The sequence below is a fragment of the Homarus americanus genome, unplaced genomic scaffold (genome assembly GCF_018991925.1).
Source record: "Homarus americanus isolate GMGI-L3 unplaced genomic scaffold, GMGI_Hamer_2.0 scaffold7626, whole genome shotgun sequence".
Lineage (NCBI taxonomy): Eukaryota > Metazoa > Arthropoda > Malacostraca > Decapoda > Nephropidae > Homarus > Homarus americanus.
In genome coordinates, this window is record NW_024718273.1 from 17749824 (window position 1) to 17767712 (window position 17889).

The following is a 17889-nucleotide window of genomic DNA, read 5'->3' on the forward strand; positions in this document are numbered from 1 at the left end:
CTGTCTCTGTGCATGGACCTCCTGACCCCCGTGCGTCCTGAAGAATTCCACCCCAGCTTATTTCACTTGAGATTAACCAATTCCTGACACTATTAATGGGGGGAGTTAGGTACCGTATCTGACCACCTGGAGGAGTTAAGGGGGAAGAAGGAGAGGTGGGGTGAAGGAGGGGGTGGTAGCTGGACAACCTACTGGTATTGGTTGGTTCACACGTCCGTTATTACCCCCTTAACGGACATTGTTTAACGGACATTCGTTATACTCGAGAGAAATTAATAATATTGTTGAGGAAACGTTTGCGTAATGACACCGCCTCTTAACTTGATGTGGCTGTGTAGACGCTGTGATGGTGTGGTGTAAGTGTGGTGTGGTGTAGGTGTGGCTGGTGTTGGTGTGGTGTAGACGCTGTAGATGGTAGAAGTGTGTGGTGATGATGATGGTGCCAACATGGTGGTGATGGTGACAACACTACCAGCTGGTGAAAACAGAGAGGAGGAGGAAGAGTAGGGGTGGCAGGAGGGGAGGAGGAGGGGGGAGGAGGAAGAGAGGTGGGAAGGAGGGGAGGAGGAGGGGTGAAGGAGGGGTAGGAGGAGAAGGAGGAGGAAGAGTAGGGTGGCAGGAGGGGGAGGAGGAGGAAGGAGAGGGAGGAGAAGGAGGAGGAAGAGTAGGTGTGGGAAGGAGGGGAGGAGGAAGGGGTAGAAGGAGGGTAGGAGGAGAAGGAGGAGAGAGTAAGGGTGGAAGGAGGGGAAGAGGAGGGTAGAAGGAGGAGGAGGAGGAGAAGGAAGGGAGGAAGGGTAGAAGGAGGAAGGGGTGAGGGTACAAGGTGTTTCCCGGATGTGGGTGATTGGTAGGTATAACCGCGGTGGTGGCGGGCGGGCGGTGGGGCGGCAGGGGCGTGGGAAAATATGGAAATGCTACCGAGAAAAAAACCCTAGCTGCTACAAGACGCCCGACACTGCTCCTGGGAACTGACTGACTGCCCTGACTGGCTCCTGATTGTCTCTGACTTCTTGATTGTCTCCTGACTAGCTTTGACTGGCTCCTTAACTGACTCCTTAACTGGCTCCTGGGTGTGTGAATGTCGTGCCAGTCAAATGATCAGAGCTTAATGTGTCCACCTGACCAGTCGCTGTCTACCCTGCGGTGGATTCCTGGTAGTGAGTGAGGTGGGGTGAATTTAAGAAGGTATTAATAAGAAGGTATCTTGGTAGGTTAGGTTGTATCTTTGTAAGAAGGTATCTTGGGTTAGGAGGTATCTGGTGGAGTTTAGGTTGCATCTCTAGGTTAGGTTGTATCTTGGAGAATTAGGTTGGTATCTTGGGTTTGGGTTGCATTCAAGAAGTAGGTTGGTATCTTGGTGAGGTTAGGTTGTATCTGGTTAGAAGTAGGTTGTATTCAGGTTAGGGTTGCATCTTGGTGATAAGTAGGTATCTGATGTAGGTTAGGTTGTATCTTGGGTGAGGTTAGGTTGCATCTTGGTGAGGTTAGGTTGCATCTTGGTTAGGTTAGGTTGGTATCTTAGGAAATAGGTATCTCAGTAGTTAGGTTGTATCTTGTTAGTTAGGCTGTATCTCGGTAGTTAGGTTGTATCTTTGATGAGGTTGGTTGTATCCTGGTGAGGTTAGGTTGTATCTTGGTTAGGGTTAGGTTGCATCTTGAGTGAGGTTAGGTTGTATCTTGGTAGGGTTAGGCTGTATCTTGGTGAGGTTAGGGTTGTATCTTGGGAGGTTAGGTTGTATCTTGAGGTTAGGTTGTATCTTGGTTAGGTTAGGGTTGTATCTTGGTAGGGTTAGGTTGTATCTTGGTTAGGTTAGGTTGATCTTGTTGGGTTAGGTTGTATCTTAGTGAGGTTAGGTTGCATCTTGAGGAGGTTAGGTTGCATCTGGTTAGGTTAGGTTGTATCTTGGTTAGGTTAGGCTGGTATCTTGAGGTTAGGGTTGCATCTTGGTGAGGTTAGGTTGCATCTCAGTGAGGTTAGGTTGTATCTTGGTGAGGTTAGGTTGCATCTTTGGTGAGGTTAGGTTGTATCTGTTAGGTTAGGTTGTATCTTGGTTAGGTTAGGTTGTATCTTGGTTGTAGCTAGGTTGTATCTTGGTTAGGTTAGGTTGCATCTTGATGAGGTTAGGTTGTATCTGGTGAGGAGTTGGGTATCTGGTTAGGTTGTCAGTATTCAAGAGGTTAGGTGTATCTTGGTGAGGTTAGGTTGTATCTTGGTTAGGTTAGGTATCTTAGCTAGGTTAGGCTAGTCTGGTTAGGTTAGGTTGCATCTTGCTAGGGTTAGTTGTATCTGGTTGTGTTAGTTGTATCCTGGTTAGGTTAGGTTGCATCTTGTTAGGTTAGGTTGCATCTTGGTGAGAGGTTAGGTTGTATCTTGGTGAGGTTAGGTTGTATCTTGGTTAGGTTGTATCTTGTTAGGTTAGGTTGTATCTTGGTTAGGTTAGGTTGTATCTTGCTAGGTTAGGTTGTATCTTGGTGTGGGTTAGGTTGCATCTTGATGAGGTTAGTTGCATCTTGGGTGAGGTTAGGTTGCATCTGGTTAGGTTAGGTTGTATCTTGGTGAGGTTAGGCTGTATCTCATGTTAGGTTAGGTTGCATCTTGGTTAGGTTAGGCTGCATCTTGGTTAGGTTAGGTTGATCTTGTAGGTTAGGTTGCATCTTGGAAGGTTAGGTTGCATCTGGATGAGGTTAGGTTGCATCTCTGGTTAGGTTAGGCTTGCATCCTTGGGTGAGGTTATTAGGTGCATCTTGGGTGAGGTTAGGTTGCATCCTAGTGAAGTCAGGGTGTAATCTTGGCTAGTTGTTGCATCTTGGTGAGGTTAGGGTGCATCTTTGGTTGGGTAGTATCTTGGTGGGCTAGGCTGTATCCTTGGTGTAGCTAGCTGCAGTCTCTCAATAGGTTAGGTTGCATCTCGGGGAGGTTAGGGTTGTATCTTGGTTAGTTAGGGTTGGTATCTTGGGAGCAAGTAGTTGTATCTTGGTTAGGTTAGGTTGTATCTTGGCCAGGTTAGGTTGTATCTTGGTTAGGTTAGGTTGTATCTGGCAGGTTAGGTTGTATCTGGCCAGGTTAGGTTGTATCTTGGTGAGTGTTAGGTTGCATCTGTTAGGGTTAGTTGTATCTTGGTGAGGTTAGGGTTGCATCTGGTGAGGTTAGGTTGTATCTTGGTTAGGTTAGGTTGTATTGGTGAGGTTAGGGTTGTATCTTGGTTAGGTTAGGTTGTATCTTGGTGAGGTTAGGTTTGTATCTTGGTTGATTGCTGTTGTATTCTTGGTAGTTAGGTTGTATTTTGGTTAGGTTAGGTTGTTTATCTTGGGTAGGGTTAGGTTGCATCTAGGTTAGGTTAGTTTCATATCCTTTGGTGAGGTTAGGTTGTATCTTGGTTAGGTTAGGTTGTATCTTGTTGAGGTTAGGTTGTATCTTGGTTGGTTTGGTTTGTATCTTGGTTAGGTTAGGTTGTATCTGGTGAGGTTAGGTTGTATCTTGGTTGGTTGTATCTTGGATGTTAGGTTGTATCTTGGTGAGGTTAGGTTGCATCTTGGTTGGGTTAGGTTGTATCTTGGTTGGATTGGGTTATCTTGGTTGGGTTGGGATTTATGCTCTTGGGTTGGGATTGGGATTTGCCTTATCTTGAGTTAGGTTAGGGGTTCATATCTTGATGAGGTTGGGTTGTATCTTGGTGAAAGTTGGTTGTATCCTTGGATTCTGGGATTGGGTTGTATCTTGGTGAGGGATTGGGTTCTTGCATCTTGGATTTAGGTTAGGTTGTACATCTTGGTGAGGGATTCTGGGACTGTTATCTTGGTGAGTTAGGTTGTCTTGGTTGGGATTGGGTTGTGTATCTTTGGTTAGGTTGGGTTTATTGTATCTTGGGTTAGGTTGGTTTGGCATCTCTTGGTTTTAGGTTCAGGTTGTATCTTGGTTAGGTTGGTTGTATCTTGGTGAGGGATTGAGTTTTATCTTGGCATTGGATTCTGGGATTTGTATCTTGAGTTGGGTTAGGTTGTGTCAGTTGCTGATTTAGGTTGTATCTTGGTGGGGATTGGGTTGTATCTTGGTTAGGTTCAGGTTTATCTTGGTGAGGTTAGGTTGTATCTTGTGGATTGGGTTGGTTCATCTTGGTTGGGATTGGGTTGTATCTTGGTTTGGATTACAGGTTACTTGTCTTGGTTGCGGTTAGGTTGTATCTTGGTTTCTGGGATTTAGGTTGTATCTTGGTTAGGTTGGGTTGTATCTTGGTTAGGATTGGGTTTGTATCTTGGTTAGGGGTTGGGTTGTATCTTGATTTGGTTGGTTGTATCTTGATGGGGTTGGGTTTGGGTATCTTGGTGAGGTTGGGTTGTATCTTGGTTAGGTTAGGTTTATCTTGGTTGGTATTGGGTTGTATCTTGGTTAGGTTGGTTTATCTTGGTTGGATTGGGTTGTATCTTGGTTGGGTTAGGTTGTATCTTTGTTTGGGTTAGGTTGTATCTTGGTTGGGTTTAGGTTGTATCTTGGTGAGGTTAGGTTGTATCTTGTTGAGGTTAGGTTGTATCTTGGATTGGGTTGTATTTGGATTTGGTTGGAGGTTGTATGTCTTGGTTTAGGATTGGGTTGTATCTTGGTTGGTTAGGTTGTATCTTGTTGGGTTGGGTTGGATCTTGATGAGGTTGTTTGTGTTCTTGGTTTAGGTTGTATCTTTGGGTTGGGTTAGGTTGTATCTTGGTTAGGTTGGGTTGTATCTTGGTGGTTAGGTTTATTGTTAGGTTTTATCTGGTTAGGTTAGGTTGTATCTTGGTTTGGGTTAGGTTGTATCTTGAGAGGTTAGGCTTTGTATCTTGGTTAGGTTGGTGTATCTGTTAGGTTGTATCTTGCTTAAAGAGTTGTTTATGAAATTATTTGTGTGTTAACTTGGGCACTAGTGATGCCAGTGACATTAACCTGAAAACCACACGTTTTCTCTTTTTTTTTTTGTGGGGAAACGTAGAGAGATGTTCATGTTCCACCAACTCCTCACGTCGCGTCTCCTCCCGAACCCCGATGAAGACTGCGAGTGAATCCAAGCATCTGTTTACTGCTTCGGGTTCACGAGTCTGAATCTGAATCTCTCAGGGGGTTCGTGTTACAGAGGAGAGCAGCAGGTTCTTTATGGGTGACTGTGTGTGTGTGTGTGTGTGTGTGTTGGGGGAGGCTGCAGGTATTTTGTCTTCACCTGTAATTATCATCAGATTGTTAAGGTGAGTGACTGTTGTAGGTGAGGGAGATAACTGTTAGAGGTGAGGAAGGTGACTGTTGGTGGTGAGCATAAGACAATGGTGGTGAATGTTGAGACGAGAGAGGTTGGTAGGGTATGGATAGTGTGTGCTCTCTCTCTCTGCCTTGTCTCACGGTCATCTGAGAGGTGAAGGGGGGGTCCTGGAAGTCACTGTCTGTAGGAAGGGCAGCCTGGCCACCTTGTGTGGAGGAGGATAGGTGTGGGGTGGTGGGTGGGCGTGGGGTGGTGGTGGGGTCTGTTTGTGGGTGTGGAAGGTGGTGGGTGGGTGTGTGGGTGTGGGGTGGTTGGGTGGTTGGGTGGTGGGCGTGGGGTGGTGGGGTGGTGGGGGGGGGGTGTGTGGGCGTGGGTGGTGGTGGGTGGGTTTGTGGGTGTGGGGATAGATGGGCGGGAGGGGTGGTGGAGGTGAGGGGAGGTCACTAACTTGTGGTTGTAGCGACAGGTGAATACACGGTCTGCGCACCACAACACGGCCACTTAACAACCCACCCACCCCACCCCACCTCTCCGCGCCCACACGTCCACCCTATCACCTTTTCACGCCCACACACCCACCCCACCACCACCCCGCCCCACACTCCACCATGCCCCCCACACCCACCCACCCACCCCTCCACACCCACCCCACCCACGCCCACATCTACCCACCACCACCCCACGCCCACCCACCCCACCTCTTCCCACCACCAACGCCCACACACCCCGTGACTGTAACCACTTTCTATAATCAGGCGTCATGCTCAGCAGTGATTGGGTAACAGGCGTGGTGGTAGTCGTCACTCTCCCAAACTTAGCCACTCAACTCGATCTATTTTTATTTTATTTATTTATTTATTTATTTATTTTTATTTTTTTTTTTTTTTGGGGGCTATAAACGTTTTTTGCCTTCGTTTGTGCACGGATCCAAGGGGTGCACAATAAACAGCTTTCTTCGCTGGAGATGTAGAATGTTTTGTTTATTTTACTACTCAGGGAATATATTTAGGCGTCGTCCACATTTTAACAGGTGAGGATCGGTGTACGACAGGTGAGGATAGGTGTTGACTGTTGATGTGTAGGGGGTAGGGAGCAACAGGTAATAAACTCATGCTGTTATTTTTTATCATAGGAGTGACGCTGACCACCCCGCCCCGCCCTTGAATGAGTCATTAGTTCTCGTTACGGCCAGCTAACGAGACGGTTAACTATCTCACTAAGGGTCAGGTAATAGGTGAAGGAGGAGGGTCAGGGTTATAGGATGAGGGAGTCGGGTTCAGGAGATGAGGGAGAAGGGAGGAGGAGTCAGGGTTATAGGGTAAGGGTGTCGTGTAGGATCAGTGAGTAAGGAGGGTCAGGGTGTCATGTAGGGTCAGGATGGGCCAAGTCGTTTCTTTACTGTTTTATATATATATATATTTACTCGTATGTAGAGAGGACTATCGCTCGTGTGTGTGTGTGTGTGTGTGTGTGTGTGTGTGTGTGTGTGTGTGTGTGTGTGTGTGTGTGTGGCACTGTATCGCTTATCGGCTTTTTCGTTTTATCCTAATCAAAAGAATAAAAATAAATTAAGGAGGTAAGTTATTTTCAACTATCCCCACCTCCTGTCCAACCCCTCCTCCTGGCTTACCCCCTCCCCTCACCCCTCCACTTCTGGCCATCCCCACTCCACCTGCACTCCACTTCTGTTCAACCCCTCCCTCTGGCCTACCCCCTCCACTCCTGTCCATCCCCTCCTCCTGGCTTACCCCCTCCCTCCTGGCAAACCTCCCACTTCACAACCCCGCCTCCTGGCTTACCCCACCCCTTCTGCCCAACCCCCTCCTCCTGGCCTCCTCCCTCTGGCTTACCCCTCCCACTTCTGCCCAACCCCACCACTCCTGGCTTACCCCACTCCTCCTGCCACTCCCTCTGGCCAACCCCTCCTGTCAACCCCCCTCTGGCACCCTTTCTGCCCAACCCCACGCCACCCTGGCTTACCCCACTCCACTCCTGGCCAACCCCTCCACTCCTGGCCAACCCCTCTGGCCAGCCCACTCCCTCTGTGCCCCACCCTCCTGGCCAACCCCACCACTCTGGCACTCCCTGGCTTACCCCTCCCTCTGGCTTACCCCTCTCCACTTCTGCCCTACCCCCTCCCACCTCTGCCCAACCCCCTCCACTTCTGCCCAACCCCTCCACCTGGCTTACCCCACTCACCCTGTCCATCCTCCACCCAACCCATCCACCCCAGCCCCTCCACCCAACCCAACCCCCTCCACCCAACCCAACCTCACTCCACCCAACCCCAACCCCACTCCACCCAACCTATCCTCCACCCAACCCAACCTCACTCCACCCAACCCAACCCCAATCGACTCGCCGACACAGGACACTCGGGCTGCCTACACTCACCACTACACGGCACCGCTGCTCTATATCTTTCAACATCTGACTGATACACACACCTGACACATCTGCATCATCTTATACGTGGCGTTTGTTTGTTTGGGTAAGACGGCTTGTGTGTGTAGTGGCGGCCTGGGATGATGGTGCACGTGAGGCTGGTATGGTGTGGTATGGTGTTTTGGTTCTGGGGCATATATATATACCTGTAGTCTGTTGGTGTTGATTGGTTTACCTGTATATATTATTATTCTGTTGGTGAATGAAATGTAAACGTACTGTGGTGTGGTGTGGTGTGGTGTGGTGTGGTGTGGTATGGTGTGGTGTGGGCGGGCGTCACCACAGTCCCCAATGTAATGGTAGTGGTGAAGCCTCCTGTGGATTACACTCGTATACACAACACAGGATACTACAGTATATTGCTGGTGTGACCTCTCTTGTCCTCTTCCTCCCCTCTCTTCCTCTTCCTCTTCTTCCCCCTCTTCCTCCTCCTGGTCTTCTTCCTCTTCCCCTTTCCCCCTCTTCCCCAACAGCGAAACCAAAACTGAAGGTCCGATGATGTGACGACGATGATGACGATGATGATGATGATGATGATGATGATGATGATTTATGTGTGTTTTGTACTGTATGAACAATGAAAAGGACGAAAACCCTGAAAAGAAAATGATGGAGAGTGTGATTGAAGTAGCGTACAGTGGACGTCCGCTGTGTTAAAAGTGAGAGTGGGGGGAGGTGGCTTGGATCAGTTAGTAATGAGGTGAGGTGGAGGAGGGACTGTGTTGGTGAGGTGCATGCGTGTCCCCCCTCTCCCCTCCTCCTTTGTAGATGGAGAGTGAGGCGTATGGAGGTAGAGTGAGGAAGGTGAGGCGTATGGAGGTAAGAGTGAGGAAGGTGAGGCGTATGGAGGTAGAGTGGAAGGTGAGGCGTATGGAGTAGTGAGAGGTGGGCGTATGGAGGTAAGAGTGAGGAAGGTGAGGCGTATGGAGGTAAGGTGGGGTAATAGCCAGGTGAGAGTCATTACGGAGAGGAAATGAGATGAGGTATTAAGCGGCGTTATGTCCTCCTGTGATGGTGATGGAGGGAGGAGGAGGATGATGGAGGGGTGTTGGAGGGAGGGACGGAGGGAAGTGTGGATAGGGGAAGGACGGCGGAAGGGAGATGTGGTGAAGCAGGGAGGGAGGGAGAATGTGTGATGGAGGGGGAGGGAGGAGGGTGTGATGAAGGAGGAGGGAGGAGAGCGTGATGAAGGAAGGAAGGAAGGAGGTTATGTTTTCAGTGAGAGTTGATACCAATATTATATAACGTTTACTAATAGAAATACAGATGATGGTATTTATAACATAGCAACATAAAGGAGTGGTAGTGTACAGGTGAGACCCAACCCAACCCACTGGACCCACCCCCTGCCCACCACCCCCGCCCACCCTCAGTTGTGAAATTAAATCTTTTCTCCGCCTGGCATGTAAACAAACAATGTGTGTGTGTGTGTGTGTGTGTGGATGAGGAGGTGTAGGGGTGAGTGCGTGAGGAGGAGGTGAGGGAGTGTGTGGGGTGTGTGGTGGTGAGGCGATCTTGTATAGTGCTCTGCCTCCCTCATCTTGTGTATGCTTGACCCTCCCTCCCCTCCCTCCCTCCTCCCCCCCTCCCTCCCTCCCTCCCCTCCCTCCCTCCTCCCTCCCTCCCTCCCTCCCCCCCCCTCCTTCCCCCCTCTCCTCCCTCCCCCCTTTACTTACCACTGGCTCCTTGTGTGGGTGTTGCATACTCTCCCTCACACACACACACACACAGAGCCAGACACTGCACCCCAGAGCACGTGCGTCCTGAGAGGCTGCCCTGCCGACACCCAAGTGGGGGGTTAAGTGGGGAGTAAGTGGTCTTGCAGCTGCAGGTGTGTGTGTGTGCCCGTGCCCCCACTTGACATTCCACGCTGGATATTCTTGGTCACATCTTCCTGTTTTCACCGTTCTTTCTTTCTTTCTTTGTAATATTATTTTTATGTTTCGTCCTCTCTCTCTCTCTCTCTCTCTCTCTCTCTCTCTGTGTGTGTGTGTTACTATTGTTTGTAATTGTTGTTGTTGTGGGTTGCCATGTTTTTGCTGTGCCATGATGTTGATAGTTGTTGTTTTGTTGTATTGATTGTTGTTGTCCAAGCTAAGGTGAAGAATTCGCGTGTGCCACCACCACCACCACCCTACCACCACCACCACCACCACCACCACCACCACCACACCCTTACCACCACCACCACCATTACATTAACACACCCCTTCCAGTAGTTGTCCCCTTCCTCTATCCTTCCTCCACCCCTTCCTTGTCCCCCACCCCTTCCTTCCCCCCCACCCCTTCGTTCCCCCCACCCCTTCCTTTTTCCCCTTCCTTCTCCCACCTTCCTTCCCCCACCCCCTTCCCTTCTCCCCACCTTCCTTCTCCCCACCCCTTCCTTCCCCCCACCCCTTCCCTCCCCACCCCTCCTTCCCCACCCCCCTTCCCTTCTCCCCACCCCTTCCCTTCTCCTCTCGTCCAGTGCCTTGAGGAGAACCACTTCACCCTAGTAAGATATGATGTCATCCCATGTATGTGTGTGTGTGTGTGTGTGTGTGTGTGTGTGTGTGTGTGTGTGTGTGTGTGTGGTTAGGATTCACGTAGAGCCAACTGCTGTGTGGAGGTAGAACTTGTCTCGTCTTGTCTCGCCTCGTCTTGTCTTGAGTGTTAGGGAGGTGTGATCGAGGACAGGTGGGAGGTTAGTCATGGTGGGTTGGAGGTGGAAGGTGGAGGGAGGTGAAAGAGGGACAGGATGAAAGTGTGTAAGTGTCATGGGCGGTGCCGTACCAAGTAAGTTCCTGAAGGTGCTGTCTGGTATGCTGCTGTTGATGGCCTTGTGGTCCAGGAGAGTGACGCAGCTGCCTTGAGTGAGTGGTAACAAATCTTAGGGTGGAGTGACCGTGACGGGGACCATATTATACAACACACACTGCAGGGGGAGAGGTTGAGAACAGGATGTGTCTTGAATTCCTGAAGGATCTTGGCTTAAACACAATGGCTGGTGGACGTCCTGTTAACACCTGTATGATGCCACAAACAGGTGTTCCAGGCGGTACTTGGACATCATGCAAACACCTGCGTTCATGTGTCTTAGAGAGGTGAAAGTTGGGACACGTATAGGTATTTTTAGCCTTCCACCGACTTGATAACCTTTGTAAGCTATGTGACGCTGTGTCCGTTATGTATCCGTCGTGTGGCCTTTTGAGTGTCCGTCGTGTGTCCTGTATCCGTCATGTATCCGTCGTGTGGCCTTTTGAGTGTCCGCTGTGTGTCCGTGAAGTGTCCGCTGTGTACGGGGACTAAATAGATCACCAGAATCGAGATTTTTTACGTCAACCATCACTGCAGGTTTTACATTGTTTACCGAAAAAAACGCTCGTGTTTACAGGTCCTCCCCCCTCCCCATCTCGAGTCAGTGTTTGCAGCCACAGGTATATACGGTCTAAGGAGTATGGTGCAGGTATATACGGTCTAAGAGTATGGTGCAGGTATATACTGTCTAAGAGGAGTATGGTGCAGGTATATACGGTTTAAGATGACTATAGTGCAGGTATATACGGTCTAAGGGGATGATAGTGCAGGTATATACTGTCTAAGGAGGATGGTGCAGGTGTGTAGGCTCTTGTGTACACCTGTGAGGCTTCTGTTTGACGTAGAAGGAACCTAAAGTGGTGTGATCTGCCCGAGTAAGGACCACAGGTAATGTCTCTCCTACCTGGTGTTGATGTGACTTGGCTGACTGTTGCTTTGTCTCCACCCACCTTAACCCACCCACCCACCCACCCACCCTGCCTTCCCGATTCATCTTCTCTGACCTACCCTCCTTGCCCTCCCTGCCTCCCAGACCCACCTTCCCAGACCCACTTTCCCAGACCCACCTTCCCTCACCCACCCTCGTATATAGAAACAAGGCTACGTAGACCAGGTGATGGGATTAATTATCTTACCTGCTGAAGTACACCGCTTATAACACCTGTGTACCTGAGAGTGTCTAGGTGAGATTGCAGTGTGTGTGTGTGTGTGTGTGTTGAGCGCGCGGTGATACAGTGGTTAGGGGAACTTTCTGGATATAGGGACATTTCTGACGGGGGAATTTGTCATAAGGAAATTTCTGATAAAAGGAAGTTGAAGAATATAATATAAAGAGCTGTTTCAGTATATAATGAGCTCGTTTGGTACTGTAGTGGAATCCTGTTTAGAATCAGCTCTTTCTAAATTTATTTTTATTTAAAGTTGTTTGTGTTGTCAATTAACCGGATAGCAACATGTGATCCGGTTAATGGATTCGTACCCGTCATCCGGTTCTCTGGTATCATATTGTGACCTTTCTGTCTTCAATTTTCTTCTTCCTTCTTCTTCTTCTTCGTCTTCTTCTTCTTCTTCTTCTTCTTCTTCTCCTCCTTCTATTCATCATCATTGTCTCATTATCGTTCTTCTCGAGCTGTCTAGTTCCTCCTCCTCCTACTCCTTTGCCTCCTCCTCCTCCTCTTCTTCCTCCTCTTCTTCATCCACTTCCTCTTCTCCTCCTCTTTTCATCAACCTCTCCCTCCTCCTTCTTTTCTCCTCCTCTTCCTCCTCCTCCTTCCCTTACCTCCTCCTCCTTCCTTTTCCACCTCCTCCTCCCCTTCCTCCTCTTCCACCTCCTCTTCCCCTTCCACCTCTTCTTCCACTTCCTCCTCTTCCGTCATTTTTATTTTCATTTTATTAACGATGGCAGACATGAGAGTGTTGCTAGGTAAGGTAACTGCTATACGCTCTGGCCCTCAACACGACACACAGCTACTGAACGTGTCTCTATATTTCTCAGTCCCACTTCCTTCCACAGTCTTAGTGAAGGTTAGATCTCTCAGCATTATGTTACTGAGACATGGAGGAAGACAAGTGCTTGTTTGGCTGAGACATTGAGAAGACAGTGGTTTGTTTGAGTAGACATTGAAGACTGTGCTTGTTTGGCTGAGACATTGAGGAAGACTGTGCTTGTTTGGCTGAGACATTGAGGAAGACAGTGCTTGTTTGGCTGAGACATTGAGGAAGACTGTGCTTGTTTGGCTGAGACATTGAGGAAGACTGTGCTTGTTTGGCTGAGACATTGAGGAAGACAGTGCTGTTTGGTGAGACATTGAGGAAGACTGTGCTTGTTTGGCTGAGACATTGAGGAAGACAGTGCTTGTTTGGCTGAGACATTGAGGAAGACTGTGCTTGTTTGGCTGAGACATTGAGGAAGACTGTGCTTGTTTGGCTGAGACATTGAGGAAGACAGTGCTTGTTTGGCTGAGACATTGAGGAAAGACTGTGCTTGTTTGGCTGAGACATTGAGGAAGACTGTGCTTTTTGGCTGAGACATTGAGAAAGACTGTGCTTGTTTGGCTGAGACATTGAGGCTGTGCTTGTTTGGCTGAGACATTGAGGAAGACTGTGCTTGTTTGGCTGAGACATTGAGGAAGACAGTGCTTGTTTGGCTGAGACATTGAGGAAGAACTGTGCTTGTTTGGCTGAGACATTGAGAAGACTGTGCTTGTTTGGCTGAGACATTGAGGAGGACTGTGCTTGTTTGGCTGAGACATTGAGGAAGACTGTGCTTGTTTGGCTGAGACATTGAGGAAGACTGTGCTTGTTTGGCTGAGACATTGAGGAAGACTGTGCTTGTTTGGCTGAGACATTGAGGAAGACTGTGCTTGTTTGGCTGAGACATTGAGGAAGACTGTGCTTGTTTGGCTGAGACATTGAGGAAGACTGTGCTTGTTTGGCTGAGACATTGAGGAAGACTGTGCTTGTTTGGCTGAGACATTGAGGAAGACTGTGCTTGTTTGGCTGAGACATTGAGGAAGACAGTGCTTGTTTGGCTGAGACATTGAGGGAAAGACTGTGCTTGTTTGGCTGAGACATTGAGGAAGACAGTGCTTGTTTGGCTGAGACATTGAGGAAGACTGTGCTTGTTTGGCTGAGACATTGAGGAGAAGACTGTGCTTGTTTGGCTGAGACATTGAGGAAGACAGTGCTTGTTTGGCTGAGACATTGAGGAAGACAGTGCTTGTTTGGCTGAGACATTGAAGACTGTGCTTGTTTGGCTGAGACATTGAGGAAGACAGTGCTTGTTTGGCTGAGACATTGAGGAAGACAGTGCTTGTTTGGCTGAGACATGGAGAAGACAGTGCTTGTTTGGCTGAGACATTGAGGAAGACAGTGCTTGTTTGGCTGAGACATTGAGGAAGACAGTGCTTGTTTGGCTGAGACATTGAGAAGACTGTGCTTGTTTGGCTGAGACATTGAGGAAGACAGTGCTTGTTTGGCTGAGACATTGAGGAAGACAGTGCTTGTTTGGCTGAGACATTGAGGGAAGACAGTGCTTGTTTGGCTGAGACATTGAGGAAGACTGTGCTTGTTTGGCTGAGACATTGAGAAGACAGTGCTTGTTTGGCTGAGACATTGAGGAAGACTGTGCTTGTTTGGCTGAGACATTGAGGAAGACTGTGCTTGTTTGGCTGAGACATTGAGGAAGACAGTGCTTGTTTGGCTGAAGACATTGGGGAAGACAGTGCTTGTTTGGCTGAGACATTGAGGAAGACAGTGCTTGTTTAGCTGAGACATTGAGGAAGACTGTGCTTGTTTGGCTGAGACATTGAGGAAGACAGTGCTTGTTTGGCTGAGACATGAGGAAGACTGTGCTTGTTTGGCTGAGACATTGAGGAAGACTGTGCTTGTTTGGCTGAGACATTGAGGAAGACAGTGCTTTTGGCTGAGACAATGAGGAGAGACAGTGCTTGTTTGGCTGGACATTGAGGAAGACAGTGCTTGTTTGGCTGAGACATTGAGGAAGACATGTGCTTGTTTGGCTGAGACATTGAGGAAGACTGTGCTTGTTTCACTGAGACATTGAGGAGGCAGTGCTTGTTTGGCTGAGACATTGAGGAAGACAGTGCTTGTTTGGCTGAGACATTGAGGAAGACAGTGCTTGTTTGGCTGAGACATTGAGGAAGACAGTGCTTGTTCACTGAGACATTGAGGAAGACAGTGCTTGTTTGGCTGAGACATTGAGGAAGACAGTGCTTGTTTGGCTGAGACATTGAGGAAGACTGTGCTTGGCTGAGACATTGAGGAAGACTGTGCTTGTTTCACTGAGACATTGGGGAAGACTATTGCTTGTTTGGCTGGGACATTGAGGAAGACAGTGCTTGTTTGGCTGAGACATTGAGGAAGACAGTGCTTGTTTGGCTGAGACATTGAGGAAGACAGTGCTTGTTTGGCTGAGACATTGAGGAAGACTGTGCTTGTTTGGCTGAGACATTGAGGAAGACTGTGCTTGTTTGGCTGAGACATTGGAAGACTGTGCTTGTTTGGCTGAGACATTGAGGAAGACTAGTGCTTGTTTGGCTGAGACATTGAGGAAGACTGTGCTTGTTTGGCTGAGGACATTGAGGAAGACAGTGCTTGTTTGGCTGAGACATTGAGGGCTGTGCTTGTTTGGCTGAGACATTGAGGAAGACAGTGCTTGTTTGGCTGAGACATTGAGGAAGACAGTGCTTGTTTGGCTGAGACATTGAGGAAGACAGTGCTTGTTTGGCTGAGACATTGAGGAAGACTGTGCTTGTTTGGCTGAGACATTGAGGAAGACAGTGCTTGTATGGCTGAGGTCGAAAGTGGCCTCGCTGGGCTTCGGTCGGCCTGCCATTTTTGTCTCGTCTGGTCTGGTCTGGTCTGGTCTGGTCTGGTCTCTTAGGGTGTGTATCGTAGTAGTAGTATATGGTTCCTTGTCTCTGGGAGTGTCCTTTCCTTTCTTCCTTCGTGTGTGTGTGTGTGTGTGTGTGTGTGTGTGTGTGTGTGTGTGTGTGTGTGTGTGTGTGTGTGTGTGTGTGTGGTGTTGAGGAACGGGGGAGGTATAATCAGGAATCAGAGTCAACAACATATGCTTATAGAACGTAATTGATGTACAGGTGTTAATGATCTCAAACAAGAGAAACAAATACAAAACAACAAACCAAAAACACACACAAGGTCAAACAAAAGACTTAGTGATTTTAGGACGAGGGAAAAAAAAAGTGCGATGCCTTGAAAGTGTGTGTGTGTGTGGTGCAGTTGTAAGTTATGTGGGCCATGGCAGACCATCAACTGCTGGTGGCGTGTGAAGGTGGCGCCACAACACATACTTTACCAGTAGGAGTGGCAGCAGGGGATGACGGCGACCTGCCTTCACGAGTTCTCACGATAGGTGTTTCCATGGGCTCTCGAGGTCACTTTGTCTTTACACCTGCTGTAGATCTCTCTCTCTCTCTCTCTCTCTGTGGTGAGCACGAGTGTGTGATTGGACAAGTACAGAACACAGTGTACAAATGAACACAGTCAGAGTACGAGTGAACACAGAGTACACATGAACACAATGACAGTACAGGTGAACACAGGTGAAGGGAACTTAAGGAGGAGGACAGGAGCCAAAGATATAATGTGGCGGGGGGCAATTTTCTTGTGAGTTACTTGGTCCAGGTAGCCAGGGGTGAGTTACCTGGGGAGTTACGTGGTCCCAGGTGGCCAGGGTGAGTTACCTGGGGAGTTACGTGGGTCCAGGTGGCCGGGTGAGAGTTACCTGGGGATTACGTGGTCCAGGTGGCCAGGGGTGAGTTACCTGGGGGGGTTCGTGGTCAGGTGGCCAGGGGTGAGTTACCTGGGAGTTACCTGGGGATTACGTGGTCCAGGTGGCCAGGGGTGAGTTACCTGGGGGAGTTACGTGTGTCTGTGTATCAAGTTGAGTGTATATCTGTGTTTGAGTGTGAGAGTGACAGTTGATGGACCGTGCGTGTGTTGCTTAAAGTGCGTGTGCGAGAGTGAGAGTGTGTGGGGAGAATGAGATGCGTGTGTGTGCGGTCACCTAGTGGGAGGGAGTGAATGTAGTGGGGGAGAGAAGGAGGAGGAGGGGGTGGAGGTAGAGAATAGACGGTGGGGGAGTAAGGTGGGGTTGAGGAGGAGAGACAGAGAGGGACGGGGAGGGGAGAGTGGACCACACAGGTCGCTCGTGTCACGGTCATAGTGGCTCCTGACGTCCTACACACACACACACACACACACACACACACACACACACATCACACACACACGCACATCCACACACACACACCACAACATCTCTTTATTCACCTCTAATGTGTAAAATAGATCGTTTTTATGTGATTATTGTGTGTGTGTGTGTGTGTGTGTGTGTGTGTGTGTGTGTGTGTGTGTGTGTGTGTGAGACCCTCGGCCAGGCAGGTACGAGGAGGCGGCCACAGTGTCTATTATAATGTTTTGTTTACGCGGTGGTGGTGGTGGACAGTTGTGGTGGTGGTGGTGGACAGTTGTGGTGGTGGTGGTGGACAGTTGTGGTGGTGGTGGTGGACAGTTGTGGTGGTGGTGGTGGACAGTTGTGGTGGTGGGGTGGACAGTTGTGGTGTGGTGGTGGCGTTTGTGTGGTGGTAGTTGTGGTGTGGTGGTGGACAGTTGTGGTGGTGGTGGACAGTTGTGGTGGTGGTGGTGGACAGTTGTGGTAGTGGTGGTGGACAGTTGTGGTGGTGGTGGTGGACTGTTGTGGTGGTGGTGGTGGACAGTTGGTTGTGGTGGTGGACAGTTGTGGTAGTGGTGGTGGACAGTTGTGGTGGTGGGCAGTTGTGGTGGTGGTTGGTGGTGGTGGTGAGTTATGGTGGTGGAGCTGGACAGCTGTTGTGGTGGTATTAGTTGTGGTTGTAGACAATTGTGGTGGTGGGCGGTTGCAGTGGTGGTTGTGACGGACAGTTGCGGTGGTAGTAGGTGGTGGAATAATGAACCAACCACACACACACCTCCACCACACGTCTCAACCTCAAATTATATTCCTTCGTTAAAACAAATAAATTAAAATGTTGTCAATATTTTCACCTCGCTCTTGGCACCTGAGTAAGTGATATTCAGGTGACCAGGTGTTAATTACTGGTGGCTGTTTGTGTTGTGTGTGTGTTTGTGTTTGTGTTGTGTTGGTTTGTGTTGTGGTGTGTGTGTGTGTTGTGGTGGTGATGTATTGTGTTGTGGTGGTGTTGTATTGTGTTGTGATGGTGGTTGTGGTTATTGTGGTGTTGTGGTGCTGGTTGTGTTGTGATGGTGGTTGTGGTGTTGTGGTGCTGTTTGTGTTGTTGGTGGTATGTTGTGTTGTGTGGTGTAGGGGCGGTAATACGAGACGAGGAGCATTGTTGACCTCCCCCACTCCCCTACCTTAGCTGACCCAGGCACCTGACACCAC

The 17889-nt window shown here is 49.1% G+C and overlaps 1 protein-coding gene across 1 annotated transcript; it reads right to left on the minus strand.

Annotated features, from left to right (window-relative positions):
• Positions 1–12509: 12509 nt before the first annotated feature.
• On the minus strand, positions 12510–14621 carry LOC121859600. The gene has a single exon (XM_042356537.1). It carries the CDS (start codon positions 14619–14621, stop codon positions 12510–12512), a length of 2112 nt encoding a protein of 703 aa, XP_042212471.1.
• Positions 14622–17889: the final 3268 nt, after the last annotated feature.

Coding starts and splice junctions, on each gene's coding strand:
- LOC121859600 (XM_042356537.1), bottom strand. CDS start 14,621: ATGTCTCAGCCAAACAAGCACTGTCTTCCTCAATGTCTCAGCCAAACA.